Raw genomic sequence first — 27970 nt, forward strand, 5'->3', positions numbered from 1 at the left:
ACTTGCAAATTTGTTAAAAAATTTTGCAAGAAAAGACTTTTTTTCTGTCATTTTCTCTAAGAATTCTAATTGGCAGGTAATTTCTTCATAGATAATCATTTCCTACAAAATTATAAAATTTGCAAGTATATCCTATAAAATTTATTGCAAAAAGTGTTTTATACAAAATATTTTGCAAGAAAATTGATAGCAATTTCCTGCAAATTTTATTTTCACAAAAAAATTTGTAATTATTTCCTACGAAAAATTTTTCAAAACAAAATTGGCAGGAAATATAATTTTTTTAGTAGTGATTGGCCACATGACATCATTGTCTTTTTTCCATATTCATATCTGTGTTGCTTATAATGCAGAAAACAATTGGTGTGCATATTCATATCTCCCAACAAATGAATACCTAGCTACATTTTTCTTCTTCTTGCAATAGTCTAATTCTCAAATACATACAAAAAGGACTAATAAAGGCAGTTGCAGAAGAGATGAGCCCGCGAAATGCATAAATAATTGGATTATAATAATATGCTCTCTTTACCTCTTCCAATCGGGTTATCCTATGCTTTCTTACAGTAGCAGACCAACAACCTACTCAAACATTTTCTATGACGCATTACAAAAAAAAAAAAAGCGTATTATCTTTAGAAAATTACACTTTGACTTTATTTTTTTAACTTTCATCCTTTATTTTTCGACTAAAGTAATTTAGTGTAGACCATTAATTTTTTTTAAAAGAAAATTGTATATTAATTAATGATTCATGCTAAACTACGTTAAAGAAGAAAGAATGGAAGTAAAAAAAAATTGAGAGTCAGTAATCTCATTTTCCATTATCTTTTAGCATATAGACATTTATTATTACTAGTTGCAAGTTCTGTGCATACTGTCAAGGGACAAATATGGTTTACTGAATTATGAGGCTTAAAAGTAATAGAACCAAACGAATAAACAAATGATTATTTCCGTAATGAAAGACAGAAGCTTTGAAAAGCATACAAGATTTTCTATAAACTTTTATTAGTTGGTACAACCAAAAAATATAGTTAACGTTATTTAATCTCATCATCATAGCTGGATTATAATATCACTACTTCCTATACTTACTACGACAAATAGAAGATGAAAGAAAAAAAACTCACAACTTGCTCGAAAATCATTTAAGAAAGACATGGAAAACCTCATCGTTTTAGTCTCCGTATATTAAATGCACGAAATATGTGTGAAAAGTAACATTTAAAAACAAAATTTGATATCGATATGATATAGATAAAAAGTATGTATTACGGACAAAATATAAACCGAGTCAACTTAATCATGTTTATTTATTTTGTATATAATTTTAATTATTTATTGTAATTATATGGTTAAGATATTAATTCTGCAAACATCACATGCATGCTTGATTTTAGAAAGGCAATACAGAAAAATGATATATAGTGTTTGAAGAAAATAAAGTTTTACCGTTGTCACTACCACGAAGCAAGAGAGAAGAGAGAGCTAGACAAAAATGGCAGAAACTGCAGTGTCTTTTGCGAGTCAGCATTTGCTTCCAAAATTTTTAGAAGCTGTAAAGATGGTGAGAGATCTCCCAAAAGAAGTTGCAGAAGTTACAGATGAACTAGAGAGCTTTCAGGAATTCATCCATGAAGCAAACAAAGTGGCGGAAGCTGAAGAAGATAACAGTAAGCTCAACAGAATAAGAAAAAGGTTGATGAGGCTGAGAGAAGCATCTTTTCGCATGGAAGATGTCATCGATGACTATTTGATATGTGACGAAAAGCAATCTGAGGAAGATCCTCGATGTGCAGCTTTACTCTGTGAGGCTGTTGAGTTCATCAAAAGTCAAATCCACCGCCTTCAAATAGCGTATCAGATTCAGGATGTTAAGTCACTTGTTCGTGCAGAAAGAGATGGCTTCAAAAACCATTTTCCCATTGAACCAAGATCAGACAGTTCTAGAGGAAAGGAAAATTTCACATGGCATAAATTTCGAATGGATCCTCTCTTTATTAAGGAACATGAGGTTGTTGGCCTTGAAGGCCCTACACAAACACTGAAAAAGTGGTTGACAGAGGGAAGGGAAGAACGCACTGTGATCTCTATTGTAGGAATGGCTGGATTGGGAAAAACTACTCTTTCTAAGCAAGTCTTTGACAAGGTCCATAAACACTTTGAGTGCCATGTATTGATCACAGTGTCTCGACCGTATGCTGTTGAAGAGTTGCTGAGGACTATGATGAACGAGCTTTGCAAAGAAATAAAGGAGGATCCTCCTCGAGATATTTCAACTATGAATCAATTGTCATTGATAAAAGAAGTCAGAAACCGCTTGTGCAATAAGAGGTATGTTGTCTTGTTTGATGATGTTTGGAATGAAACATTTTGGAATGACATTGAATTGGCTATGATTGATGATAAAAATGGAAGTAGGATATTAATCACTACCCGGGAAGAGAAGGTTGCGGAGTTCTGTAAAAATTGTTTACTTTATAGGCTGCAAACTTTAAGTAAAGAAAAGTCACTGGAGTTGTTATATAAAAAGGCATTTGGGTATGGCTTTCATGGACGTTGTCTAGAAGATTATGAAGAAGCAGGTCTGGGCATTGTTAGGAAGTGTGGATATTTACCTCTAGCAATTGTAGCTATTGGTAGTCTTTTATATAGAAAATGTAAAAGTCCATCTGATTGGGCCCTGTTTAGTCAAAATCTAAGTTTAGAGTTGGAGAGCAATTTCGAGTTAGACAGTGTTAAAAAAATTTTAAGTTTGAGTTACGATGATTTACCACAGAATCTGAGGTCATGTTTGTTGTATTTCGGAATGTATCCTGAAGATTATGAAGTTAAATGTGGTAGATTAATTCAGCAGTGGATAGCTGAAGGGTTTGTGAAACACGAACTCGAAAGAAATTTAGAAGAAGTTGCAGAACAACAATTAATGGAGTTGATCAGTAGAAGCTTGGTACTAGTAGCATCATTTACCATAGATGGGAAAGTGAAAGCATGTCGTGTTCATGACTCAATGCATGAAATGATCCGTGGAAAAATTAAGAACACAGGGTTTTGTGAGTATATTGATGGACATAATCATTTGGATTCAAGCGGTATCACTCGACGCTTAACAGTGGCAACAAGCTCCAATGATTTAAGTGGATCTATGGAAGAATCAGAACATGTTCGGTCAATTCTAATTTTCGCGAATGAAACTGAAGACTTCACCAGCCGCTTGCTTGGTAAATACATACGGTTGAAGGTGCTCGATTTTGAATCTGCTCCATTGTATGAGGTTCCTGAAAATTTGGGGAGTCTAATTCACTTAAAGTATCTAAGCTTCCGGAGTACATTCATAAGAAGCCTTCCAAAATCCATTGGTAGGCTGCAGAACTTGGAGACATTAGATGTACGAACAAAAGGGGAAGTTCAGGTACCAAAGGAGATTACCAAGCTTAGAAAGCTGCGTCATCTTTTGAGTAGATCAATATCTTCCACTTCATTGAAGAACAGTCTTGGAAGCATGACGTCCCTGGAAAAGATGTATAAATTGGCAATAGATGAAGATGGAGTGGTGATTAGAGAGCTTGGAAAGCTAAATCAATTAAGGGATCTGAGGCTTGATGATGTTAGGGGAGATCATGTTGACACTCTTTGTTCCTCAATAAACGAGATGCCACTCTTGGAGCGATTAGATATCTACGTACAATATGGAGCGGTAATTGACTTGCATATTACGTTATCCTTGTGCAAACTAAGGAAGCTTCACCTGTTTGGCAGTTTAAAAGAATTCCCAAATTGGATTTCGCGACTTCAAAGTCTTGTGAAATTGTCTTTAAATCAATCCAGGTTAACTAACATTCCATTGAAATCCCTGGGAAATATGCCAAATTTGTTGTTCCTCTGTTTTGATGCATATTCTTACGAAGGAGAAACTTTGCATTTTCAAGGATTTCAGAAACTAAAGGAACTACGGCTCAAAAGTTTACCGCAATTGAGCTCCATCTTTATTGATAGCGGAGCACTGCAGTCTTTGGAAAAGCTTCTGATAATGAATATTCGACAACTGAAGGCAGTGCCCTCTGGCATTCAACACTTAGAGAAACTCCAAGTTCTCGAAATCTTTCATATGCCGATTGAATTTCTGCAGAGTATCAACCCCAATGGAGGAGAAGAGCATTGGATGATCCAACATGTGCCCCATGTAAGTTTTGTCGCAAAAAATAGTGCTATGCTATTTGCTGAGATAGCTGCTGGAATTTTTTCTTCGACTTTATACAGGTATGCTCGGTATCTTATTTATTAGTTTTATAGTTCGATATAGAAAAACTTTATTTCCTAATCTCAGTACTTAAGAACTATTTTAATTTCAGTACATATCAGTTCTATGCCTTTTTATATAATAATTTTCATCAGACTAATAAACAGAAATCTATATAATTATCAAGAATAGAAGTTAACATGTTTGTAACTGTAGGCACTAAACCTGTGACATAATCACGTCCTCACATTTCCCATCTTTGAAAAATTATTCTATTTGTTCCATACATAAAAATGACACTTAATTTTATATTCTATTTTTTGAAGAGGAGTGCAGACGTAATGACTAAAGCTACTGAAGGACCCAAAACAAGTTTATGCAGCAAGGGATAGGATTTGGACACGTGGAAAATGATCGTGAAGCTGTTAGCAGGAGAAGCTCGCGCGTGAAATTGACTAATTCTAGTATCAACTCTATTTGGTACGTATGTCCACTCGAGAAACCCAACATTATTGATAGTAAACATCTAAATTTTTAGTTTTTTATTGTTTTTAGATCACTAAGGGTTAACATATATGGCTTTTCAATCACTAGGATGAATCTATGTGGAATTTTCTGAAGTGAAAAATATGTTATGAAGTCCTGAACGGTGTTTTTTTCCACTTTTTAATCTTTCTATGGATTGATTCTTTGTCTTTATTCTTTTCAACAGAAAAAAGCAACTGCATTCTGATTATGCAGCTTGAAGCGGATAATAAAGCGCAAATGTCTGGCTAAAGTTTCAACAAAGAGTTCTGCGGAAGAAACTCTGGAACCTCATATCCATTTCCCTCTAAATTGATCTTGCTATGAAATTCTGCATGAAATTGTTCCTCCCAGAGCAAAGCCATTTAAGAGAGGCATAATTTGAGATATTTGTATCCCAAGACGTGGGATTGAAGTTGAAACCGTTACTAATGCATTTATAGATTGAGATGGGGATATTCATGGTTTGCTTCGCCGCTGGGTTTCTGTTTCACCTCGAATTTAGTAAATGGCTGATTTTTCAGAATGGCTTGGAAGCCAAATCTCAAACACTTTGTTGGACATTGTGTTCCTTTATTGGCAAGTGTACTAAGTAGAATGATTAATTCAGTATCTTTCCTTAGGAACTTAGGTAGTAGTCGTCAAAAGTTCAAACATTGGATCTAATCTTATACGCTTTTAAAATTGGATCTATATTCAATGGGTTAAGACATTAGGTTGAACTTCAAGAGTTTAGCCCTAATTAAACCTGATCAAAAATATGTGTAATACTTAATGAAACATATAATATAATAATGGGATGAATCAATTTTGATATTGTCATTCTTCTACTTTATCCAATTTTGTTGGAAACAGAATCTATGACAAAACATATACAGAAGAACTAACGAACCAGGACAGTTTGCAATTGAAAGATAAAAGATGGAAAAAATTAAAACAAAATTAACAATTTTTTTTTTCATTTGTCATTCTCACCACATTATTTCTTTTGAATAAAAGGTTTTACACTTTGTTAATAGGGTAAAAGAATCTCTAGACACATTGTCACATAGCTAGGAATGATGGAATGGTGAGAATAAAAAAACTGATATGCAAAATATAGATGTGTTAGAAGGTAAATTGTTACTACCGAGTCGAGATCTGTACTCATAGGGACACAAATCTTTTATCCGAGACATGATGTATCAAGTAACTCTAGAGTTCATTTTTCTTGCTATCCTTCATATTATAAGCCTTCTTCACTATTCATGTCGAGATTTTTTCTTCCGACAAGAGTGGTGTGACCTCAAAGATACTTTAATGCTCAACTTAGTTACCAATGATAATAACCATATTGTAATAAATGAAATCACTGACTTCGTAAACAATATTATTTATATTACTTGGAAGTGCTCTGCTTGTTGGGCCTAGAGTTCTAAGATGATTTAATGAATACTACAAGAAAATTAAATAGCACCCAAATTTAGAGATAAAATAATAATTAGGCAGTCATTTAATTAAGTCAGACACCATCTTATAAACAAAAATTATTAGTATGTAAAAATATCTCCATTTTTAATAAAATAATTATAGTTCATTTGTGAATTAAAGTCCAAATTAATTTTTAAAATAAACGTTAAAATACCTTTTCGATCCTAATTTTCGTCAAATTTTGTAAAATCATTTATAATTTTGTTTTTGTGCTCAAAATGGTCGCAATTTTCCTCAATTTCGTTCAATTTTTGTCTTTTTTTGCTAACACCGTCTAAATCATTAACGCTAATGAACAATGACAGTCACATGTCATTTCATGATTTTTTTTTTATTTTTTATAATTTTTTTATATATTCTTAAATCCTTTTTAAATTTTTAATTTTTTAAAAATGTTAGTATGTCAACTCAGTGGTGTGCCACGAGTCAGAGTCAATATTTTATATTCAATTTAGTCTCTTTATTTGTTATTTTTGTTGAATCTAGTCCTAATTTTATTTAAAATTGATCAATTTTGTCCCTCTCGAAATTGGGATAAATTTAATTTTTATATTAAAATTATAATGATGTTTTTATTAAAATTCACATTTTTTATTAAATATTTTTTATAAACTTTTATTAATTGGTACAACAACCACTGGAAAGTATAGTTAACTTGAGAGAGTCAAAGCCTGTCGTGTTCATGACTCAATACATGAATTGCTTCGTGGAAAAATGAAGAATACAGGGTTTTGTCACCATGCTGATGTTGAGCATAACCATTAAAAAGTTCCTATGATTTAAGTGGAACTATTGAAGGATCTCAGTATGTTCGGTCAATTCTTATTTTCACGAAGGAAAACTTATCTGAAGACTTCACCAGGAGCTTGCTTGCAAAATACACGCGGTTGAAGGTGCTTGATTTTGGATATGCTAGATTAACTGAAGTCCCTGAAAATTTGGGGAGTTTAATCCACTTGAAGTATCTAAGCTTCCGGGGTACATCCATAACCCGTCTTCCGAAATCCATTGGTAAGCTCCAGAACTTGGAGACCTTAGATGTACGAACAGGACTGAAGGTTGAAGTGCCAAAGGAGATTACCAAGCTGAGAAAGCTACGTTATCTTTTGGGTAACCCAATATCCATTGCAGTGAAGGATAGTCTTGGAAGCATTACATCCCTGGAAAAGATGCATGTATTAACGGATCCAGATGGAGTGGTGATTAGACATCTAGCAAAACTAACGAAGTTAAGGGATTTGAGGGTTTCTAATGTTAAGGGAGATTATGCCAACACTCTTTGTTCCTCAATAAACGAGATGCCACTCTTGGAGCGATTACATATTACCTTAAATTATGGTCCTCAAGAAATTGACTTGCACATTAGGTCATCCTTGTCTAAACTAAGGATGCTTCACCTTCGTGGCAATTTAAAAGAGTTCCCAAATTGGATTCTGCCGCTCGAAAATCTTTTGAAATTGTCTTTGGGTCAATCCATGTTAACTAACATTCCTTTGATATCTCTGGGAAATATGCCAAATTTGTTGATCCTCTCTTTTGGCCCCACTTCTTTTGAAGGAGAAACTTTGCATTTTCAAAATGGAGGATTTCAAAAGCTAAAGGAACTAAACCTCGTACATTTGCATCAATTGAGTTCCATCTTTATTGAAAGGGGAGCACTGCAATCTTTGGAAAAGCTTCAGATAATGAATATTCCACAACTGAAGGCTGTACCCTCTGGCATTCAACACTTGAAGAAACTCCAAGTTCTCGACATCTTATATATGCCAACTGAGTTTCTGCAGAGGATTGACCCCAATGGAGGAGAAGATTATTTCATGATCAAACATGTGCCCCATCTACATGTTGCCAGGACAAATAGTGATTTTCTCTGACATTATTGTAGAGATATGCTCCCTATCTTTATTATTGGTTATTTAGTTTGATATTATAAAAACTTCATTCTCCAATTTCAGTACTTTATGTACATATCATCTATATCCTTTTTTGTCAGACTAAACCGAATTAAAATGATACTTGTCGTGAGGACTAAACAAAAATCTTTTAATCATAAAGAATAAAAGTTAATATGTTTGTAACTACAGGAACTAAGGTAGAAATTAAACATGTTATATATCTAATCACGTCCTCACATTTTTTCATTATTGAGAAATTATTCTATTTGTCCCTTACATAAAAATTACACTGAATTTTATGTTCTATTAGTGAAGAATTCATCAACTCAGGAATTTCTGGATAAATACGGACACAGGTGATGTTGCATATTCCTTTATATATGGTGGTCTTTGGACATGCATGGAGAAGTTTGTCTCTGTTATGAATTTTGATATTTTGATGGAAATGTAGTGTTCATGCCATTGTGAAGTGATGTACATGGATGTTGGTAAAAGTGATTGCTGGTGCTGAATTGGTTGGACCCATTTTGTCTGGTTATCTTAAATGTGTTGTGGAGTGTTAAAATTTCAATAAGGGTCGCTTTATATGTTTGTGAATGAGTGATCAGTACACTACAAAATTTTCAGAAATTTTCATGACGACTATGTTAGAAGATTTTTTACACCCTGCAATGTTCATTCTTGGCATTTCCATTGAGGATGTTTCTATTGTGGATTGGTCGTTAGTTTTTCTGAAAATATTGTGTGTGAAGATCGTAAAGATGATGTCCACGAAATTTTTGCGCGAAAATATTAATGCGTGTCATTTAAGTATAAATCTGGTTTAAGTGTTAATGTCCTTTGAAGTTCTGGGTAATGGGTTCACATATATGGTTTTCCATTCACTAGGAATTTTCTGAAGTAAAGAACATGTTAATTCCTAAACGGTGTTTTACTTAATATTACTTAATATCTTTTTTATTTAAATTAGTTTTTAGAAAATATTTCAGTTTTAGAGATATGTGTCAGTTTTAGAAATTTGTTATTATTTTAGATTAGGAGTGAGATATTCTAAATATTTTATACTTGATATTTGTTATATTTTGCTCTATATATAGAGTATATCAATAAAATACAAAAACATGTTCCTCCGTATAACATATCACATATATCTCTTATATCTCTCATATTATCAAAAGCCCTAAAATTCCCAACAACTGGTATCAAGAGCCATTGTTCTTACTGCCAATAGAATGGAAGGAAATATGTCACACGTCGCTATTCCACTCTTTGATGGTGAAAGCTATGATCTATGGGCGGTAAGGATGCAAACATATCTAGAGGGGCTAGATCTATGGGAAGTTGTGGAGGAAGATGATGTTCCCTTGTCTGAAAATCCCACCATGGCTCAAATGAAAGCGCATAAAGAAAAGAAAACGAGAAAGGCAAAGGCAAAATCATGCTTGTTCGCAGGTGTTTCACAAATGATTATGACCAGGATCATGACTTTAAAGTCTCCCAAAGAAATATGGGAATACTTGAAAGCAGAATATGAAGGGAACGAGAAGATTCGAGGCATGAAAGTTTTGAACTTGATAAGGGAGTTTGAGATGCAAAGAATGAAAGAGTCAGAGACGATTAAAGAATACTCAAACAAATTGTTGGGTATTGCCAACAAGATAAAATTGTTGGGAAAGGAGTTTTCAGATTCCAGACTCGTTGAGAAAATTCTGGTGACGGTGCCGGAAAGATATGAGGCATCTATTGCTTCCTTAGAAAACACAAAAGATTTGTCTACAATCACCTTTACAGAGGTGATACATGCCTTGCAAGCACAAGAACAACGAAGATTGATGAGAGAAGATCATGAGGCGGTTGAAGGTAATTTAAATTACACGGAAGATAATGCTCTCATAGTCAAGAAAAATATAAGGAGCAAATACAACAACACACAGGTTTTTCCATCTTGTCCCCATTGCAAGAGAAAAGGTCATCAACCCAATTGGTGTTGGTGGAGGCCAGATGTCAAATGTCACAAATGCGGTCAATTGGGACATGTGGAAAAGGTATGCAAATCTAAAGATTCTGAAGAAGATGTTCAAATTGTGGAGAATAAATCAGATGAGGATAAATCAGAGGAAGATCTACTTTTTACAACATCATGTGTCACAACCAACCAATCTTCAAAAGATTGGATTATAGATAGTGGTTGCACAAACCATATGACTCATGATAGAGAAATTTTCAAGGAGCTGAATAAATCAAATATTTCCAAGGTAAGAATTGGGAATGGAGAACAACTTGCTGTGAAAGGTACAGGAACAGTTTCAATTAAAACTCATTCAGGTATCAAATTAATTTTTGATGTCTTATATGTTCCTGAGATTACCCAGAATTTTTTAAGTGTTGCTCAATTGTTAGAGAAAGGTTATAAGTTATATGTTATGTTTCATATGTTATGGTTGTGGTCATGGTTATAGTTATGGTCATGGTTATGGTCATTGAGAGATTGTGGTTCCATATGGTTATATGACATTAGTCTTACACATATAAGACCTTAGACACCACTTTACACCAAAACCTTAAGGCAATGTTGTTATGGGCCTTTATTCTTATATAGTGTTTAACTTAGTCTTTTCTATCCAATGTGGGACTTTTTGACTCACACTTGGACTATTTCCAACAATAAGGTCTCCTTTGAAAATAAAGTATGTGTGATCAAAAATGCAAACAACATAGAGGTATTTAAAGTCCACATGAAAGACAAAAGATTTGCGCTGGATTTTATGAAGGAGGAATTTGATACAAAGAAAGTGAACATGAAAGAAGGATCAAAATTAGAAGATAAATATCTTTGGAAGAAAGTAGATGTCCAAGTGAAGAAAGTAGATGGAGGTTCACATTTTAATATTCACAAAAGGTCCAATGCCACTCCAATGAAATCCACACCGAACAAAGAAAAAGAAGATGATGCTGATATAAGAAGAAATATGAAGGATGATGCCAAATTGAAGAAAGATGTGATGCCATGGAAGAAGGAGAAAAACAAATATTGCAAGCACAAAAAGAGGAGAAAATCAAGCATCAAAAGATGGAGAATCAAATCTGAAGATATAAAATAAACAGATATTAAGCAAGGAGGAATGTTGAGAATATTACTTAATATCTTTTTTATTTAAATTAGTTTTTAGAAAATATTTCAGTTTTAGAGATATGTGTCAGTTTTAGAAATTTGTTATTATTTTAGATTAGGAGTGAGATATTCTAAATATTTTATACTTGATATTTGTTATATTTTGCTCTATATATAGAGTATATCAATAAAATACAAAAACATGTTCCTCCGTATAACATATCACATATATCTCTTATATCTCTCATATTATCAAAAGCCCTAAAATTCCCAACATGGGTTCACATATATGGTTTTCCATTCACTAGGAATTTTCTGAAGTAAAGAACATGTTAATTCCTAAACGGTGTTTTACCGTATACTTTTAGAATTGGATCTTTCACTCAATAGGATAAGATATTAGATTGAAGTTCAATAGTTTAGTCCTAATTAAACCTGATAAAATCTATATTAATAAAATATAATAATTAAACAATACTTAATAATGGAACATATAATATAATAATTTTTTGAATATATTTTTATATTGTCTAAGGATATCAACGGGATGGGTAGAGTACGGGTAATAGCTCACGTATCTTATTTACTAAATACATATTTGTCCCGTACCCGTACTTATATTAGTGGGGGTATCCGTGTTATGCGGGTACCCACATATTTTTTTAATATCCACGGATATTCACATGTACCCACAAGTATTTAAATAAACAAAAATTTAATATTTAACAACAAATTTTAATTATAAATTCAAATAAAAATATAATGCATAACATTTATAAATTTCAAACAAAGTGCAAATAACTCATTTAAATAGTATTGAATGACAATTTATAATAAATGGAGATTTTTTAAAACCAATTGATAAAAAATAACTCATTCAAAATCAACATGTTAATATTTTAATCATTTTTTTAATTTTTTTTAAATTTAAATTAGAGTATAGCGAGTACAGGTAACCACATATATGAATACTATGATACTCGTATCCGTCATGCAGGTATAAAGAATACCCGTACTTGTTACCCGCGGTATCTATTTTTAATATTTAGTTTCTATCTGTTATACATTTTATCCACGGATATCCCTAGGTACGATTTTTTTTTTAAATCTCTAAAATTGTCAATGTTGTATTTTTTCAAATTTTGTTGGAAACAAAAGCTATGACAAAATATATACAGAATAACTAAATTTTAGGGTTTAAAAACATACTTTATTTTTTTAATATATGTAGAGATTATCTACTGCAAATCCAACACGATTCACAGTCCTTGCACTATCACAAACCCAACTGCAGATTCACCACATCAACACAACACCGACAATGATCCTTCCATCAAATTTCTCGTTGCAACTTCAACAACCAAGGATGATTCTCTAACAACAAGGAATTAATCTTTTCTGATGTGGAAGATCATACTACACTGCAATCACAGAGCATACTAAGAAAAAATCCTACCAACACCAAGGAATTAATCTTTTCTGATGTCGAAGATCAAACTACACTACAACCACAGAGCACACTGAGAAAAAACCAAACCATAGCTCTGATATCACTGTTGGGAAAAACCCCCGAGAATTACTTTAATAATAGAGAAATAAAATAAACACAAGGAAACACATAAAACCCACACCCATGCCTTTGACCTCGAGTACATCCACACTCTTCAAAGCAATAATTTAACCCAACCCTCACAAAGCTTTTATTACAAGAGTATAAGAAATAAGAAGAGTCATATACAAGCTTGAAGTGTCTTTGACTCGGAACAAGAAACATCATGAATTTAAGTCCATTAGATAGTCACTAACACCCACTTCCTTGGTTGTCCTAGGCGATATAGGACTTTTCAAGACATGTTATTTTCATCAGCCCAACATTTACTAACCTTCTAGCCGAGCTAGATGAGTCTAAGAAAGTCTTAGAACATTGAACAAATCATCTATGGATAAAAATATACATATTTCTATAGAATTTCTTCTTTCTTTCCTATAGTGGTAGATGTTGATCGTTGTCATCGACCTGAGACGGGGAAGCACATAATACGATACATGCACAAGGAAAGATAAAAACACTTTTAAGAAGGAGAACAAAAACTTGAAAATTCAACTTGGAGATGCTACTCGGCCTATTGCTCAATTGCTAAGTAGCTAGTTGTTATGCTAAGACTAGTTGAACATGCAATGAAACATATACAATTACTTTTGTTCTTACATAACTTAATGTATATATTGTAAAGTATATATATATATATATATATATATATATATATATATATATATATATATATAAAAGAAAGTAGAGATGGACAAAAAAATCCAATTTTCTTGATCTGATCAATTTTTACTTCAATCTAATTCATTTAAAATCCATTTTATTAAAAATTCAATTCATTTAAAATCCATTTTATTAAATCTGGATTTCAATCTAATATATATTTTACATGTTTTATGGATTGGATATCCATTATCTAAATCAATATTTCAAATATGGATAATCTAAAAAATTTCAATCTAAAATTTCAATTTAAATTTTTAGGTTGTTTAAGCTAAAGGTCAAGGTGGACTAGTCCAAATTTGGTCATTTACGGTTGAGTTGGCATGGCGCTAATTTGGTCATATTTAGCTCTGTATGAAATTTGGCCGTATTCGACTGAATTTAGTCAAATCGGTCCTAGTGAAAATTTGGCTCAATCGACCCTTCAGCAAATTTGATCGTATTCAGTTGAGTTCACCCTGACCCAAATTTGACCGCATTGGCAGAGTCAGTCCCAGACGAAATTTGGCTATATTCGGTCGAGTCGGTTGTGATCACAATTTGGTTGTGTTCAGCCTATTTGGCTTTGAACGAATTTAGTCGATTCGATCTCGACAAAAATTTGGCTGAATCGGCCCTAGACCAAATTTGGCAATATTCAGTCAACTCAGCCGCAAGCAAAATTTGGCTGTTTCGACCGAGCCAGTCGCGATTGGAATTTCATATTCAGTTGAGTCGACCTATGTTGAAATTCAGTCAAATTGGCCTCGGTTGAAATTTGGCCAAGTAGGCCTTGGCCTAAATTTGGACATATTCGGTCGAGTCAGCTCCGACCAAAATTCGTTTGAATTTGGCTGAGTCGACCCCAACCAAAATTTGACTGAATTCGACCAAGTTGACCTTGACCATAATTCTTTTTAAATATTTGATATTGAAGAAATAACCTTCCTCTTATTGAATATTTGATGAAATTATCTTTCCTTTACCGTGATTTTTTATTATTTTATTAGAATTAATTAATTAACATGGAAATAGTAAGAAAATGAGTACGAATATGAGTACATCTCGTTATCCAGTGTGAATGAGGATGAGACACAAATTTGATATCCATTAAGTTTAAGTACAAAAATAATAATTAATTTTTCTATGAAGATGGATATAGGATAGCGACACTTGTTTGTGTCCCGTCCCCTTGCCATCTATCAACCTATGAAGGTGAGACCTAACCGGTACTTACACAACCACAAAAAATAAATTGAAAAAAAACAAAATAAAGGAAAGGTCTGAAATGTTACAAGAAAAATTATATATAACAACCAATTTCTTCTCCTATTCTATCCTTGTCTATACATTAAGAGACTTTAAACTGGCCACGATTCCGCAAACGTGTAATTAAGGATAAAACTCAACCCAATTAGTTATGTAAATTAAAGACTTAATTAGTCCCTTCATCCACACTTTGGTCGAGAGCATTCAAGTTGTTCCTCACTTAGTTTTAGTTTTGATTTAGGGATTTAAGGTTAAAAGGTCATTTTAACAAAAATATTAGTATAAAATTTATACAAATAACAAATTTGATCTTATTTGAAAAAGAATTATTTTATTTTATTTTTAAAAAAAATTGGGTCTTGTTTGAAATAAAAAAAAATATGGATTAAATTGAGTATAAGACAATGACACTTATACAATTCTGTCATGTGACATATTATGTGTCACGAGACCTAACATGTCAACAAAAAATTTAAAAAAATAAAAATAAAATTACGAATTGATGTTGCTAATAACTTTTTTTAAATGACCTAATTGAGTTATTATTTTAAAAATTGAGAGGCAATTTGATACGATCCTATCCAGGAAAGGAGTATGATCGTTTCTGAATTTGAATTCTCAAGAGATACGACACGAATAATTCAGAAAAGAACGCGGGATAAGAGAGAGATGGAGGATGCCACAATCTAGCAGATTGATAAGTCAAGTGAAGATTCGCCACAATGATAAGAACCGGAGGCCTAAGCCAAGAACAAAGAGAATCCTCTCTTTAATGAAATCAAATTTAATATATGACTAAAAGTCTCTACATAATTTTTGGTGCCTCTATATATAGACACATAAATTTAAGAAAACTTGAGAACTCTACAAGGAGGCCCAAGCCCAAAACATAAATACATAAACTAATTTATAAAAGAAAGCTCAAATCCCAAAAACGTAAAACATAACTAATTTCTAAGAGGAAACCCAAAGTCTAAAAATATAAACTAATTTTCCAAAAAACTATCTTTCAAATGTGCTTCAAGCCATGATCTTCATATTTTTTTAATTTCATATTGCTTGTAGCGTCAAGAGTCTTGAATAGTTTTGATCTTCCAATCTTTTGCTCCTTGCCCTTGTCATATGTCCTTTAAATTGTAAAGGTTCATCTTCAAGTTCTTCTTGTATGGAATCTTATGATAGTCATCTATCATTGCCTCCTTCTTGAAGAGAATTTGTTCTCAAATTTGTACCACTTGAAGTTTAGGAGATAGTCCTCTATCATACCCTCTTTCTTAAAATGAATTTGTAATCAAATTTGTTTCACTTGAAGATTCCTTATCACAATTGAAGCAGAAAATTAAAATGGACCAAAAGTCTAATTAAATTTAAAATAAACTAAATCAATGTTTAGGTCAAGACGACCATGCGTCTAGGCCCATCCATAATCCTGTAAATACTTTGATCTTCAACAGGTTTGGCATCTCTTGAACACTAGAGCACTTAGATCTTACAACATATATATAAATTGACTTAATTATGGAAGTATGTTTTCTAACTATCACCCCGGGCATATATTTTGTCTTTTATCCATATTCATATATTGCAACTTATAATGCAGAAAACAATTACACGTGGCATATACATTTTCTGTGCTTAAAAAGTGAGACATGATAAGGGTTTAAGTTGAGTTTCGAAGTCCCACATTCGATAAAAATAGAACGATGACATGCAAGATTTTAGGTTAGAAGTGATGACCAACCCAAAAACTCATTTTTGTAAGGTTTTTGGTTGCACGTGGTATTCTAGTCTTTTATTAAGACTTGTTCACAACTCATTGGAACCAAATCTCCTAGTGTGTCCCCTCATAAAAAACTTCATAGTGGACATTGAATATGAAAACAATTTTGAGAAAGGACAATTGTTTAGCAACGGCTGAAGAAAAAACTGTGGATATTCTACTACAAAGTTTACTTGATTCATATGATCAACTGGTCATCAACACATAACAAGCAAAGGCTTTGGTGATGATGAGAAGTAGATAAACAGACCGTGGATCTAGTGGGAGTCAGACTCATGGAAGATCGAAATCTCTAAGTAAGAAGTATCTCAAATTGTTGTGTTGCGGTGCCTCTATCTTTTTGTTGAAGCCATGTAGAGGATAAAGTATTTCAGAAATAATGTATCAATGTACATAAATTGTGTATAAGGGTTTGAGTACCCCAAGTGCTCATATTTAAATACATATTTATACTTGTTGATTATAAAAAAAGAAGCATCTCAAATGCTACTATTGTGACAAGATGGGACATGTCAAGAAAGATTGTTGGCATTGGAAAAATAGAGGAAAGAAATCTGAAGCATCAACCACACAAGATTGTGTTTTTAAGTACCTCAAAGTACAAGAAATTTCACTTCTTCGTAGTTAGCCTTGGTTACAACATATTGGGTTCATACCATTGCATTTATTGCAATAGGCTTGGTGAGGATGATTTTATCATCTTGCTGTATCATGTGGATGACATGTTGGAGGTAGGCCCCAACAAAGCTCGAATCCAAGAATTTGCATGTTGAAGCGCCTCAAGAGTTTCAACGAGTAATTCTTCTAAGAAAGTCAAATATTCCAATCTTTTATGTCTTGGTAAATTTGCATCCCTAAAATCTTGTTTATTGATTCCAAGTTGCAAGCCAAGAGGATGGAGTTGTCTCGAGTATTGTACACTTCGGTGAGTAGCCTTATGTATTATGGTTTATATAAGACCAGACATTGACCAAATAATGAGAGTGATTAGTAGGTGCATGGAAAATTCAAGTAGAGAGTATTGGAGTATTGTTAAGAGGATCTTTAGATACATCAAAAGAAACCTTGGGTGTTGCAACATAATAACAAAGAATAAAGCATGATATCAAGATTTGACTACTTTATTAAAAAATCTTCAAATGCGAGAATATGAAGACAAAAGTTCCACGTCAACGAGAACTTATCTTGGAACTTACTTTCATGTTATAAAAGGAACGTAATCTTACCTTAAGAACACATTCCACCGTCTTTTTTTTTTTACTTTATTTATTGTTTGAGAGAAAAATTAAAAAAAAAAATATTAGTTTTTTCTAAAGAGAAAAAAGGGTAGTTTTTTTTTTTATTTCTAAGTGAGAGGTTGTTATTGTTTTTACATTGAAACTAGAAAATAGTATGTAATTTTCTTTCTTTTAATAAAATTATATTCTTTACCTATTATCTATTTTGTTCATTTTATTTTCATTTTTTATTTTAATTATTATTTAGTACTTGTTCTATTATTCTGGTACCCAATAAACGAAGACTTTGCTATATTTCTTTTCTGGGTTCTTGGGAATAGGCTAATAGCCAAATACGTAGAAAACGACTAACGTTGGCAGTTGCTGAATCCGCTAACAATGGAAGAGATAAATTATATGAACTGGAGAAATACATAAATAATTGGATTATAATAATATGCTCGCTTTACCTCTTCCAATCGGGCTAGGCAATGCTTTTTTACCGTAGCAGACCAACAACTTGCTCAAACATTATCTATCACGCATTTTAAAAAAAGAATTGTATTATCTTTTAACGCATCTATACACATTGATTATTACTGGATTATGAGGCTCAAAGCAATAGAACCAAATGAATAAACAAATAAAAACCATTTCTGTAATGAAAGATAAAATCTTTGAAAAGCCTACAAGGTTTTTAATAAACTTTTAATAGTTGGTACAACAACCACTTAAAACAGTTAAGGTTGTTTAATCTCATCAACTTAGCTGGATTACAGTATCACTACTATGCTACACTTACTACACCAAATTAAAAAAGAAAGCAAAAAAAAAAAAACCCACAACTTGCTCGCAAAACATTTCAGAAAAAGACACGCAAAACCTCAAAAAGTCAAAGTCTACGCATAGAAAATGCACGAGACTTGTGTGAGCACTGGCATTTAAAAATAAAATATGGTTAAGCCAACACTACACTTATTTTTAATATATATTTATGTTAGCACCGATCTAATAGACACTATTATATTTTTTAAATATTTAATTTATTTTGCGCAAACTAAGCTGACACCAGTGTTATGTCCTTAAATTATCTTACTCTTATTGTAAATTTCATTAAACGCTATTACACTTCATACAACCAACAAAAATGAACTATTGAATACGAAATAAGGCGAACCATCTTCCAATTGGGTTAGCCTGTTCTTTCTTACAGCAGTGAACTAACGAACAACCTGCTCTAACATTTTCTATACACATTTATTACTTACTAGTTGCAAAAACTTTGAAAGGACCCAACAACCACTGAATAATACAAATAACGTTGTTTAATCTCATCACATTAGCTGAATCACAATTATATTTACTACGGCAAATTAAAAAAGAAATAAAGAAATCACAACTTGGCCGCAAAACATTTAAGAAAGACATTGGAAGCTCAAAGTCTTCGCCGCCGCATAGAAAATGCACAACTAAATCTGTGTGAACACTTGCATTAAAAAACAAAATATGGTATCGATATGATATAGATAAAGAGGATGTATTAGAGACAAAATGAAAACCGAGTCAAATTAATCATGTTTGTTTTATTTCGTATATAATTTAACAATTTAATTATTTATCGTAATTTTATTGTTAAGATTAATAATTGTGCAAACATCACAAATGAAAGATGCAATAATAAACTGTGTATTATTTGTTTGTGTAGCTTCAATTGGTGGCTATATAGTTCCGAAGAACATAAAGTTTTACACTTGCCACTACCACAAAGCAAGAGAAAGAGAGACTAAAATGGCAGAAACTGCAGTGTCTTTTGCGAGTCAACATGTGCTTCCAAAATTTTTGGAAGCTGTAAAGATGCTGAAAGATCTCCCAAAAGAAGTTGCAGATGTTACAGATGAACTAGAAAACTTTCAAGATTTCATCCGTGATGCATATAAAGTGGCTGAAGTTGAAAAAGATCACAATAGGCGCGAAAGAATAAGAAAAAGGTTGATAAGGCTGAGAGAAGCAGCTTTTCGTATGGAAGATGTAATAGATGACTATGTGACATGTGACGAAAAACAACCTGAAGATCCTCGATGTGCGGCTTTACTCTGTGAGGCTGTTGAGTTCATCAAAACTCAAATCCACCGCCTTCAAATAGCGTATCAGATTCAGGATGTTAAGTCACTTGTTCGTGCAGAAAGAGATGGCTTCCAAAACCATTTTCCTACAGGATCAAGATCAGACGGCACTAGAGGAAATGAAAATTTCACATGGCAGAAACTTCGAATGGATCCTCTCTTTATTAAGAAAGATGAGGTTGTTGGATTTGAAGAAGATATAGATACACTGAAAAAGTGGTTGACAGAGGGAAGAGAAGAACGCACCGTCATCTCTATTGTAGGAATGGCAGGATTGGGAAAAACTACTCTTTCTAAGCAAGTTTTTGACCAGGTCCATACAGACTTTGAGTGCCATGCGTTGATCACAGTGTCCCGATCCTACACTGTTGAAGGGTTGCTGAGGGATATGACGAACAAGCTTTGCAAAGAAAGAAGGGAGGATCCTCCTCGGGATGTTGCAACAATGGATCAAATGTCGTTGATAGAAGAAGTCAGAAACCGCCTTCACAATAAGAGGTATGTTGTCTTGTTTGATGACGTATGGAATGAAACATTTTGGGATGACATTGAATTGGCTCTAATTGATAACAAAAATGGAAGTAGGATATTAATCACTACCCGGGATCAGAAGGTTGTGGATTTCTGTAAGAAATGCTTATTTTTTGAGGTGCATAAGCTACAACCTTTAAGTAATTCAAAATCATTGGAGTTGTTATGTAAGAAGGCATTTGGGAATGGCTTTCATGGGTGTTGTCCAAAAGATTATGAAGAAGTAGGTCTGGACATTGTTAGGAAGTGTGGATGTTTACCTCTTGCAATTGTAGCTATCGGTAGTCTTTTGTATAGAAAATGTAAAAGTCCATCTGATTGGGGCCTTTTTAGTCAACATCTAAGTTTAGAGTTGGAGAGCAATTCGGAGTTAGACTGTGTAAAAAAAATTTTAAGTTTGAGTTACGATGATTTGCCACAGAATCTGAGGTCATGTTTGTTGTATTTCGGATTGTATCCTGAAGATCATGAAGTCAAATGTGGTAGATTATTTCAGCAGTGGATAGCTGAAGGGTTTGTGAAACACGAACGTGGAAGAAATTTAGAAGAAGTTGCAGAACAACACTTAATGGAGTTGATTAGTAGAAGCTTGGTACTAGTATCATCATTTACCCCAGAAGACAAAGTGAAAGCATGTCATGTTCATGACTCAATACATGAGATGATCCGTGGAAAAATGAAGACTACGGGATTTTGTCACTATATTAATGATTTTGAGTCAAGTGGTATCTTTCGGCGCTTAACAATGGCAACAAGTTCCTATGATTTAAGTGGGACTAGTGAAGGATCACAGTATGTTCGGTCAATCCTTATTTTCACGAATGAAGTGTTATCTGAAGAGTTCACCAAGTACTTGCTTGCAAAATACATGCGGTTGAAGGTGCTGGATTTTGAATTTGCTGCATTGTATGATGTGCCTGAAAATTTGGGGTGTTTAATCCACTTAAAGTATCTAAGCTTCAGGAATACATCCATAAGAAGTCTTCCAAAATCCATTGGTAAGCTGAAGAATTTGGAGAGCTTAGATGTACGAACAAATAGGGTGATTGAGGTACCAAAGGAGATTACCAAACTTAGAAAGCTACGTTGTCTTTTCGGTTACCGAATATCTACCATTGCAGTGAAGGACAGTCTTGGAAAACTGACATCCCTAGAAAAGATGCATGAATTGAGAATAGATGAAGATGGAGTGGTGATTAGAGAGCTTGGAAAGCTAAATCAATTAAGAGATCTGAGGCTTTCTAATTTTATGGGACATCATTCTGATATTCTTTGTTCTTCAGTAAACAAGATGCAACTCTTGGAGCGACTAGATATCATCTTACAATATCTGAGTGAACCAATTCCAATTGACTTGCACATTACGTCATCCTTGTCTAAACTAAGGAAGCTTCACCTTGTTGCCTTTTTAAAAGAGTTCCCAAGTTGGATTCCACGGCTCCAAAATCTTGTGAAATTGTCTTTGAAACTTTCCATGTTAAATAACATTCCATTGAAATCTCTGGGAAATATGCCAAATTTGTTGATCCTCTCTTTCGACTCCGGTTCTTATGAAGGAGAAACTTTTCATTTTGAAAATGGAGAATTTCAGAAACTAAAGGAACTACGGTTCAAATCTTTGCATAAACTGAGGTCCATCTTTATTGATAGCGGGGCACTGCAATCTTTGGAAAAGCTTCATATGTTTGATATTCCAAAACTGAAGGCAGTACCCTCTGGCATTCAGCACTTAAGGAAACTTCAAGTTCTCGACGTCTTTTATATGCCGACTGAATTTCAGAAGAGGATTGACCCTGAAACAGGAGAAGACCATTGGATTATCAAACATGTGCCCGATGTACTTGTTGATTTGAATTTCAAGAATCAGCAAATGTACGATTTGGGTAAAAATATTTTTATGGAGGTACGTTTCTATACATATCAAGGTGTATTTTTTTAATCTTTATTAATAGTTCTACTGTTTGATATTTAAAACCTATAGTTTTTAATCGCAGTGGTTAAGAAGATCTAATTTTAGTTTCTATACAAATCAGCTTTAATCCTTTTTATATGATCCTTCACACCATACTAAAATGAATTAAATTGATTTTTGTAAAGAGTAAGTTGACGTGTTTGCAACTATAGGAACCAAGGAAGAAATTAAATCTATTATCTCATATATAACGTCTTCAAATTTTCCATTACCTTACAAGAAAATGAAACTTAAATTTTATTTTCTGTTGATAGTAAGCGTTCAACTTTTTCATTAATTAAAACTAACAACTAATCATTGTGGATAGAAAAAAAAATTGCTTTTGGAATGATATTTGGGCATGTGAATTCATATTATTGTGAAATGATGCACATCCATGTCGGTAAAAGTGATTTTTTTTTTCTCTTATCTTAGCTTAAAAATCTTTCTTTCCTTTTTCATTAAAATGCTAAATTGTTTTATTTTCCAAAGGTAGCGGCCGACTTTTTACGGTTTTTTGAAGGGATGGAGGTACTTGCATAGAGTGCCAGTGGAGTTGGTGGGGATGATCCATTCCAGGTATCTTTTTTTTAAGGATTTGCGTTATGGTTATTGCATTTTTCTCGAAACGAGGTTTATGTTATTCCTATCAATTTTTTTAGTTTGTGTTTGTGATTTCCTTCTGACAAGTGTCGGTGCGCGTTAATGTTTTAGAGAAAAAAATAATTTGTTGACAAATATTTTATTACAAAGTTGGTAAAATTATTAAATAGAGTAATTTTTTATTTTTTTATGAAAGTTATAAAAGTAAAATAATAAAATTTTAGAGTTTTTATTTTATTAAAAATGATTTTTTATCAAAGTTTGTCAAATAAAATTTTGTAAAAGTAGCGTGTCTAGAAAGAAAAATTCTGAGTTGGATTGTTGATTAAAGTTGTCAGGGTTTTTTGTGGGTTTGTTGTTTGATTTTTTATAATTTGTAATGTGATGAGCTTTTATTTTGTTAATTTAAGATGTTTGCGGTATAAATGACCTCGGTGAACTTGGTAGATCTTAAATATGTTCTGGAGTACGTCACACAATTTGCTGACATTTTCACGACGATTATGTTCGAAGAAATTTCATACCCTCCAATGTTCATTCTTGGCATATCATGTTAGGATGATTCTATTGTGGATTGATCATTAGCTTTTTATGCTGAGTTTGCTGAGATTTTTTTTGTGTGTGTGAAAATATTAATGCCTGCCATTTAAGTAAAAATCTGGAAAAGTTGTAATGTTCTTTGAAGTTCTGGGTAAGGGTTAACATAGATGGTGTTTCATTCCCTAGGATGAATATCTGTTGAATTTTCGGAAGTGAAATTTTTTTGAGAAGTCCAAAACTGTGTTTTTTTCCCTTTTTAATCTGTCTATGGATTGATTTTTGGTCTCTGTTCTTTTCAACAGATCAAATTATGGAGTTGATTTTTCATATTCATTTACTCCAGACAGGTTGGGAGTTGCACCGGCGGCATTGGATTGGAAAAGTTATCCTTTTAATATGAAATCGGCTTTTTTAAATTTATTCATTCTTGCATTCTGAGAGATTGTGATTGTTTATTTGCAAGTGCAGTAGAATGATGAATTCATTATCCGGTTAATTTACCTAAACATGTCCATTTACTTTTTAATTTATGTAAAAAAGTTTATTTTTTAAAATATTATAAAATTAGAGAAGTCATAAAAGGATGTCGATTTTAACATAGAGCTGAAGTCGTTGTACATGTGACGACTTTTACTTTTTTTTTTCAGAAATCTTCACACACAGTTAAAGGCTTATTAGACAAGTACACGTAAAGATGATAAATAAATTTGTCTCGTGGGTATTTTTCGAACTTGTTTTTATTTTATCGGGGAATCTTCATATTGATTGGGTATGGATATGGGTATGGGTATAAGTATAGGAAATGTCCGACTTTTTCAATTGGGTATGAGGATGGATATGAAGATGTACATATTCCCGTCATAATACTCGTTCCCGTTTTGACGGAAATCCCCACATTGACTGGTATGGATATGGATATAGAGAATCTCCGACTTTTTCAGTTGAGCATGGTGATGGGTATGAGGATGTACATATCTCGTTATAATACCCGTCTCCGTTATATCTCCATCTCATTTAAATTATTAAAATATTCACAATTAATTAAATAACCCAATATATATATATATATATATATATATATATATATGTATGTATATATACTTTTAATTTTTAATTCTTTTTATTATTTAGTTTATTATAAAACTCATTCGCATCTTCGATATTTTTTTTATCTTATCGTAACCTTTATATAATTATGTTAAAATGATGTATGTCAATTAAAAATTTATATATCTCACATTTGAATATTTTTATTATTTTTTAATATTTTTATTTATTATATATTTATGGGTGACAGGTGACTCAAATGGATCACTCCCCATCATGTACATGTTCGAAGAGGAACATATGTCTTAAGATAAGGCGTTATCAATCTCTTTCATAATTATTTATACATACATTAGCAAATTAACATTGTTTGAATTAACTTTTAAGTTCCTTTTAAATTTGATTATTTTCAATTAAATTCTTGTAAAAAAATGTGTTTATCGAGTGATCAAAATTTGTATAGTCATTGTCATTACTTCATTTTGTTCCCAAATTAATGATGTGATTATTATTTTATTTGTAGTTATTTAAGTTTTTCTACATAGAAAAGATTAAAAAAATGACAATTAAATTTTAAATTACGAATAAATTTAATTTTTTTTTCTACTTACGTTTGTTAGATTTAAATCAATATCGATGAAACTACTTTTTTAATGTTAATATGATTTTTGTGATTAAAATTTATAATGATTATTCTTTTTTATATATGTAGAGATTATTTTTTAATCGATGTGAACAATATTATTTTGATAATAGTTTTATATTTAATGATAGAAACTAGTCTTTTTAGAGGTGTCTTAAAATACACGCTACAAACAACTTTTTTTTAACAAACCTTACTAATCTTCTGCCGAACTAGATGAATCTAAGTAAATCTTAGAACATTAATGAATCATCTATGAACTAAAAAAATTCATATTTCTAAAGAATTTCCTCTTTCTTTCCTAAAGTGGTAGATGTTGATCGTTGCCATCGAACTGAGACAGGGAAGCAAACAATACGATACAGGCAAAAGAAAAGAGAAAATAACTTTTAAAAAGGAGAACCAAAACTTGAAGATTCAACTTGGATATGCTACTCAGCCTATATTGCTCAGTTGCTAAGTAACTAGTTGTTATGCTAAGACTAGTTGAACATGCAATGAAACAGAGGTACAATTCTGTCTGTTCTTACATTGCTTAATATATATATATATATATATATATATATATATATATATATATATATATATATATATATATATATATATATATATATATATTTATATATATATATATAATGATTTTTTAATTACTAAATTTTAACAGCTTTTTTATATGAGGTGATATTTTTTAAGTAAATTTTAAAATATTGAAAATGAAAAAATAAAAAATTAAAAAAACCATTTAAATAATACCATCTAAAATTACAAAAAAAAATTATTAAAATTTAATAGTTAAAAAATTATTACTCGAAAATCAGTCTAAACATTCTAATCTTGGGATACTCGTCCTTTTCAAAAGTACTCATCCTCTTTGAATCAAATAGAATTAAACAGAAATTATGTATGCAATAAACACTTTTCCGATGTTGAAGTTAGTTTGTCAGTAAATAATAAAAATAATAAGTAATGAACAAAATTAACATATATCATAAAACGTGTTATTTATATTACTGTTCATAAATCTTTATCCGATAGATCTAGGTCACGTAGTCCAATTATCTGTTAAGTTTGAATCATCATAATTAATTGTAGATCTTTTGACTTAATTTGTGAATTAATTACTGTGACTAATAGGTAGTTGACATGACGTTGTCCTGCTCTAATAACAACGGATTGGGTAGGTTCTATACTCTCGTGATCAAGAAGAACTTGGGCGTATACTTTACACTGTCTCGTAAGGGTTCTATAATCAATGAATCAAATTCTAAAATTGTCAAGTCTGGTGCATTATCCTTTGCTGAAAACATTATTTTAAGATCCATGAAGTTTATTAACTGAGGATGCTGTTTTCACCCACACCAATTATTAAACAAACAACTAAAATAATGGGTCGGGTGGCATAGATAAAAGATAATGAACAAGGAAAGGCATTTTTTTTTTTCTAAATCGGCAAAGATACATATTAATTATATATGAAGTAGTGAAATACTTCAACCCATATAAAAAACTTCTTACAAATTTTCCATAAATAATTATATAAATTTACACAAATATCCATAAATATAAAAGTCTCATTCCAAACCAACCCCAAGACATCTTATACTTCAAACCCATTTAAGTTTTTCTCCACACATAATAACACCCTTTGTATAAACACTAGCATTTATACCCGTACGCACAAGTTACGGGATTTTAAAAGTTTAAAATTATTATATATTTATTAAATTAATTAAAAATTATTAAAAGATAATTAAATTTAATATAAATATTTTATTTTATAAAATTAAATAATATTTTTTAATTAATTTTATGATAAAATTGTATTTAAATTATTTCATATTTTTTTAACAAAATGTATTATATATAATTATTTTAAATAATATATTAAGATCGAATTAATTAAAATTAAGAATTAAACTTAATTTTAAATAATTTACTGAGACAATGTTATTAAATATTATATTTTATAACATATTATTATATAGTTATAATCATCAATTTTTTTTTAATTTTTGAATTTATATATTTTTTATCATAAATATTAATAATTATTATTTTTAAAATTTTTCTTTTAGTTTTATTAATTTTAATCAGTAATTAATATTATTGAATAGCAGTAAAAAATTAAATATTAATGATTAATGATAAACAAGTAATATTTTCAAAAAATAACATCATGATATAAATTTGTATATTTTATATATGCTTAAAATTGATAAATGACACTTTTTGAAATACCTTATACCCTAATTATATGTTAATTTAGTTTTAAAGAATACTCTTCCAAATAAGTTATGCATCATCTATTAAGAGAATAATATTAAGAAATAATGTAATCTAAATATTAAGAATATATATATATATATATATATATATATATATATATATATATATATATATAATAAATTAGATATCTTTGATATACGAAAGAATACACATGAAAGGAAATTAATGTTGAAACATTTTATTTCTAAGGACATTAATTGAAAAAACATTTGATTTTAAATGCAATATTCCTACATTATATTTTTTTTTATTAATATTCATAAATGTCATATAAAAATAATAAAATATAAACTTTAAAACTATAAATGGAAAAAAAATTAAAATTGAAATATATTGAATATTAGATTGAGATTTTATCAATTTTTTTCATAATAGTCTAAATTTTGTCTTTTTGGTGACTACGGAAGTTAAACATACCAAATATCATGTACCAAAAATATGTTTTTAAAATACGACAACACTTTACAGTCACTAGTGCAGTAAG

At 31.4% G+C, this 27970-nt stretch overlaps 3 protein-coding genes across 9 annotated transcripts; all 3 read left to right on the forward strand.

The window, feature by feature from the left end:
• Positions 1 to 1413: 1413 nt before the first annotated feature.
• On the forward strand, positions 1414 to 4723 carry LOC114188887 (disease resistance protein RPM1-like). Of its 2 annotated transcripts, none has more exons than XM_028077552.1 (2): positions 1414 to 4263; positions 4580 to 4723. In XM_028077552.1, exons 1-2 carry the CDS (start codon positions 1502 to 1504, stop codon positions 4590 to 4592), a joined length of 2775 nt encoding a protein of 924 aa, XP_027933353.1. In that variant the 5' UTR covers positions 1414 to 1501; the 3' UTR covers positions 4593 to 4723. The 2 variants fall into 2 exon arrangements, with proteins under 2 accessions (XP_027933353.1, XP_027933351.1); XM_028077550.1 differs by having other exon boundaries at positions 1415 to 4263; positions 4570 to 4723.
• Positions 4620 to 8112, forward strand: LOC114188488 (disease resistance protein RPM1-like). Its single transcript, XM_028077060.1, has 2 exons — positions 4620 to 4723; positions 7023 to 8112. Exons 1-2 carry the CDS (start codon positions 4620 to 4622, stop codon positions 8110 to 8112), a joined length of 1194 nt encoding a protein of 397 aa, XP_027932861.1.
• Positions 8113 to 19461: 11349 nt separating this feature from the next.
• Positions 19462 to 24036, forward strand: LOC114188826 (disease resistance protein RPM1-like). Of its 6 annotated transcripts, none has more exons than XM_028077476.1 (3): positions 19462 to 22319; positions 22864 to 22946; positions 23854 to 24036. In XM_028077476.1, exons 1-3 carry the CDS (start codon positions 19551 to 19553, stop codon positions 23903 to 23905), a joined length of 2904 nt encoding a protein of 967 aa, XP_027933277.1. In that variant the 5' UTR covers positions 19462 to 19550; the 3' UTR covers positions 23906 to 24036. The 6 variants fall into 6 exon arrangements, with proteins under 6 accessions (XP_027933277.1, XP_027933276.1, XP_027933278.1 ...); XM_028077475.1 differs by having other exon boundaries at positions 22891 to 22946; positions 23813 to 24036; XM_028077477.1 differs by having other exon boundaries at positions 22891 to 22946.
• Positions 24037 to 27970: the final 3934 nt, after the last annotated feature.

This window comes from Vigna unguiculata, chromosome 6 (assembly GCF_004118075.2).
Source record: "Vigna unguiculata cultivar IT97K-499-35 chromosome 6, ASM411807v1, whole genome shotgun sequence".
Classification (NCBI taxonomy): domain Eukaryota; kingdom Viridiplantae; phylum Streptophyta; class Magnoliopsida; order Fabales; family Fabaceae; genus Vigna; species Vigna unguiculata.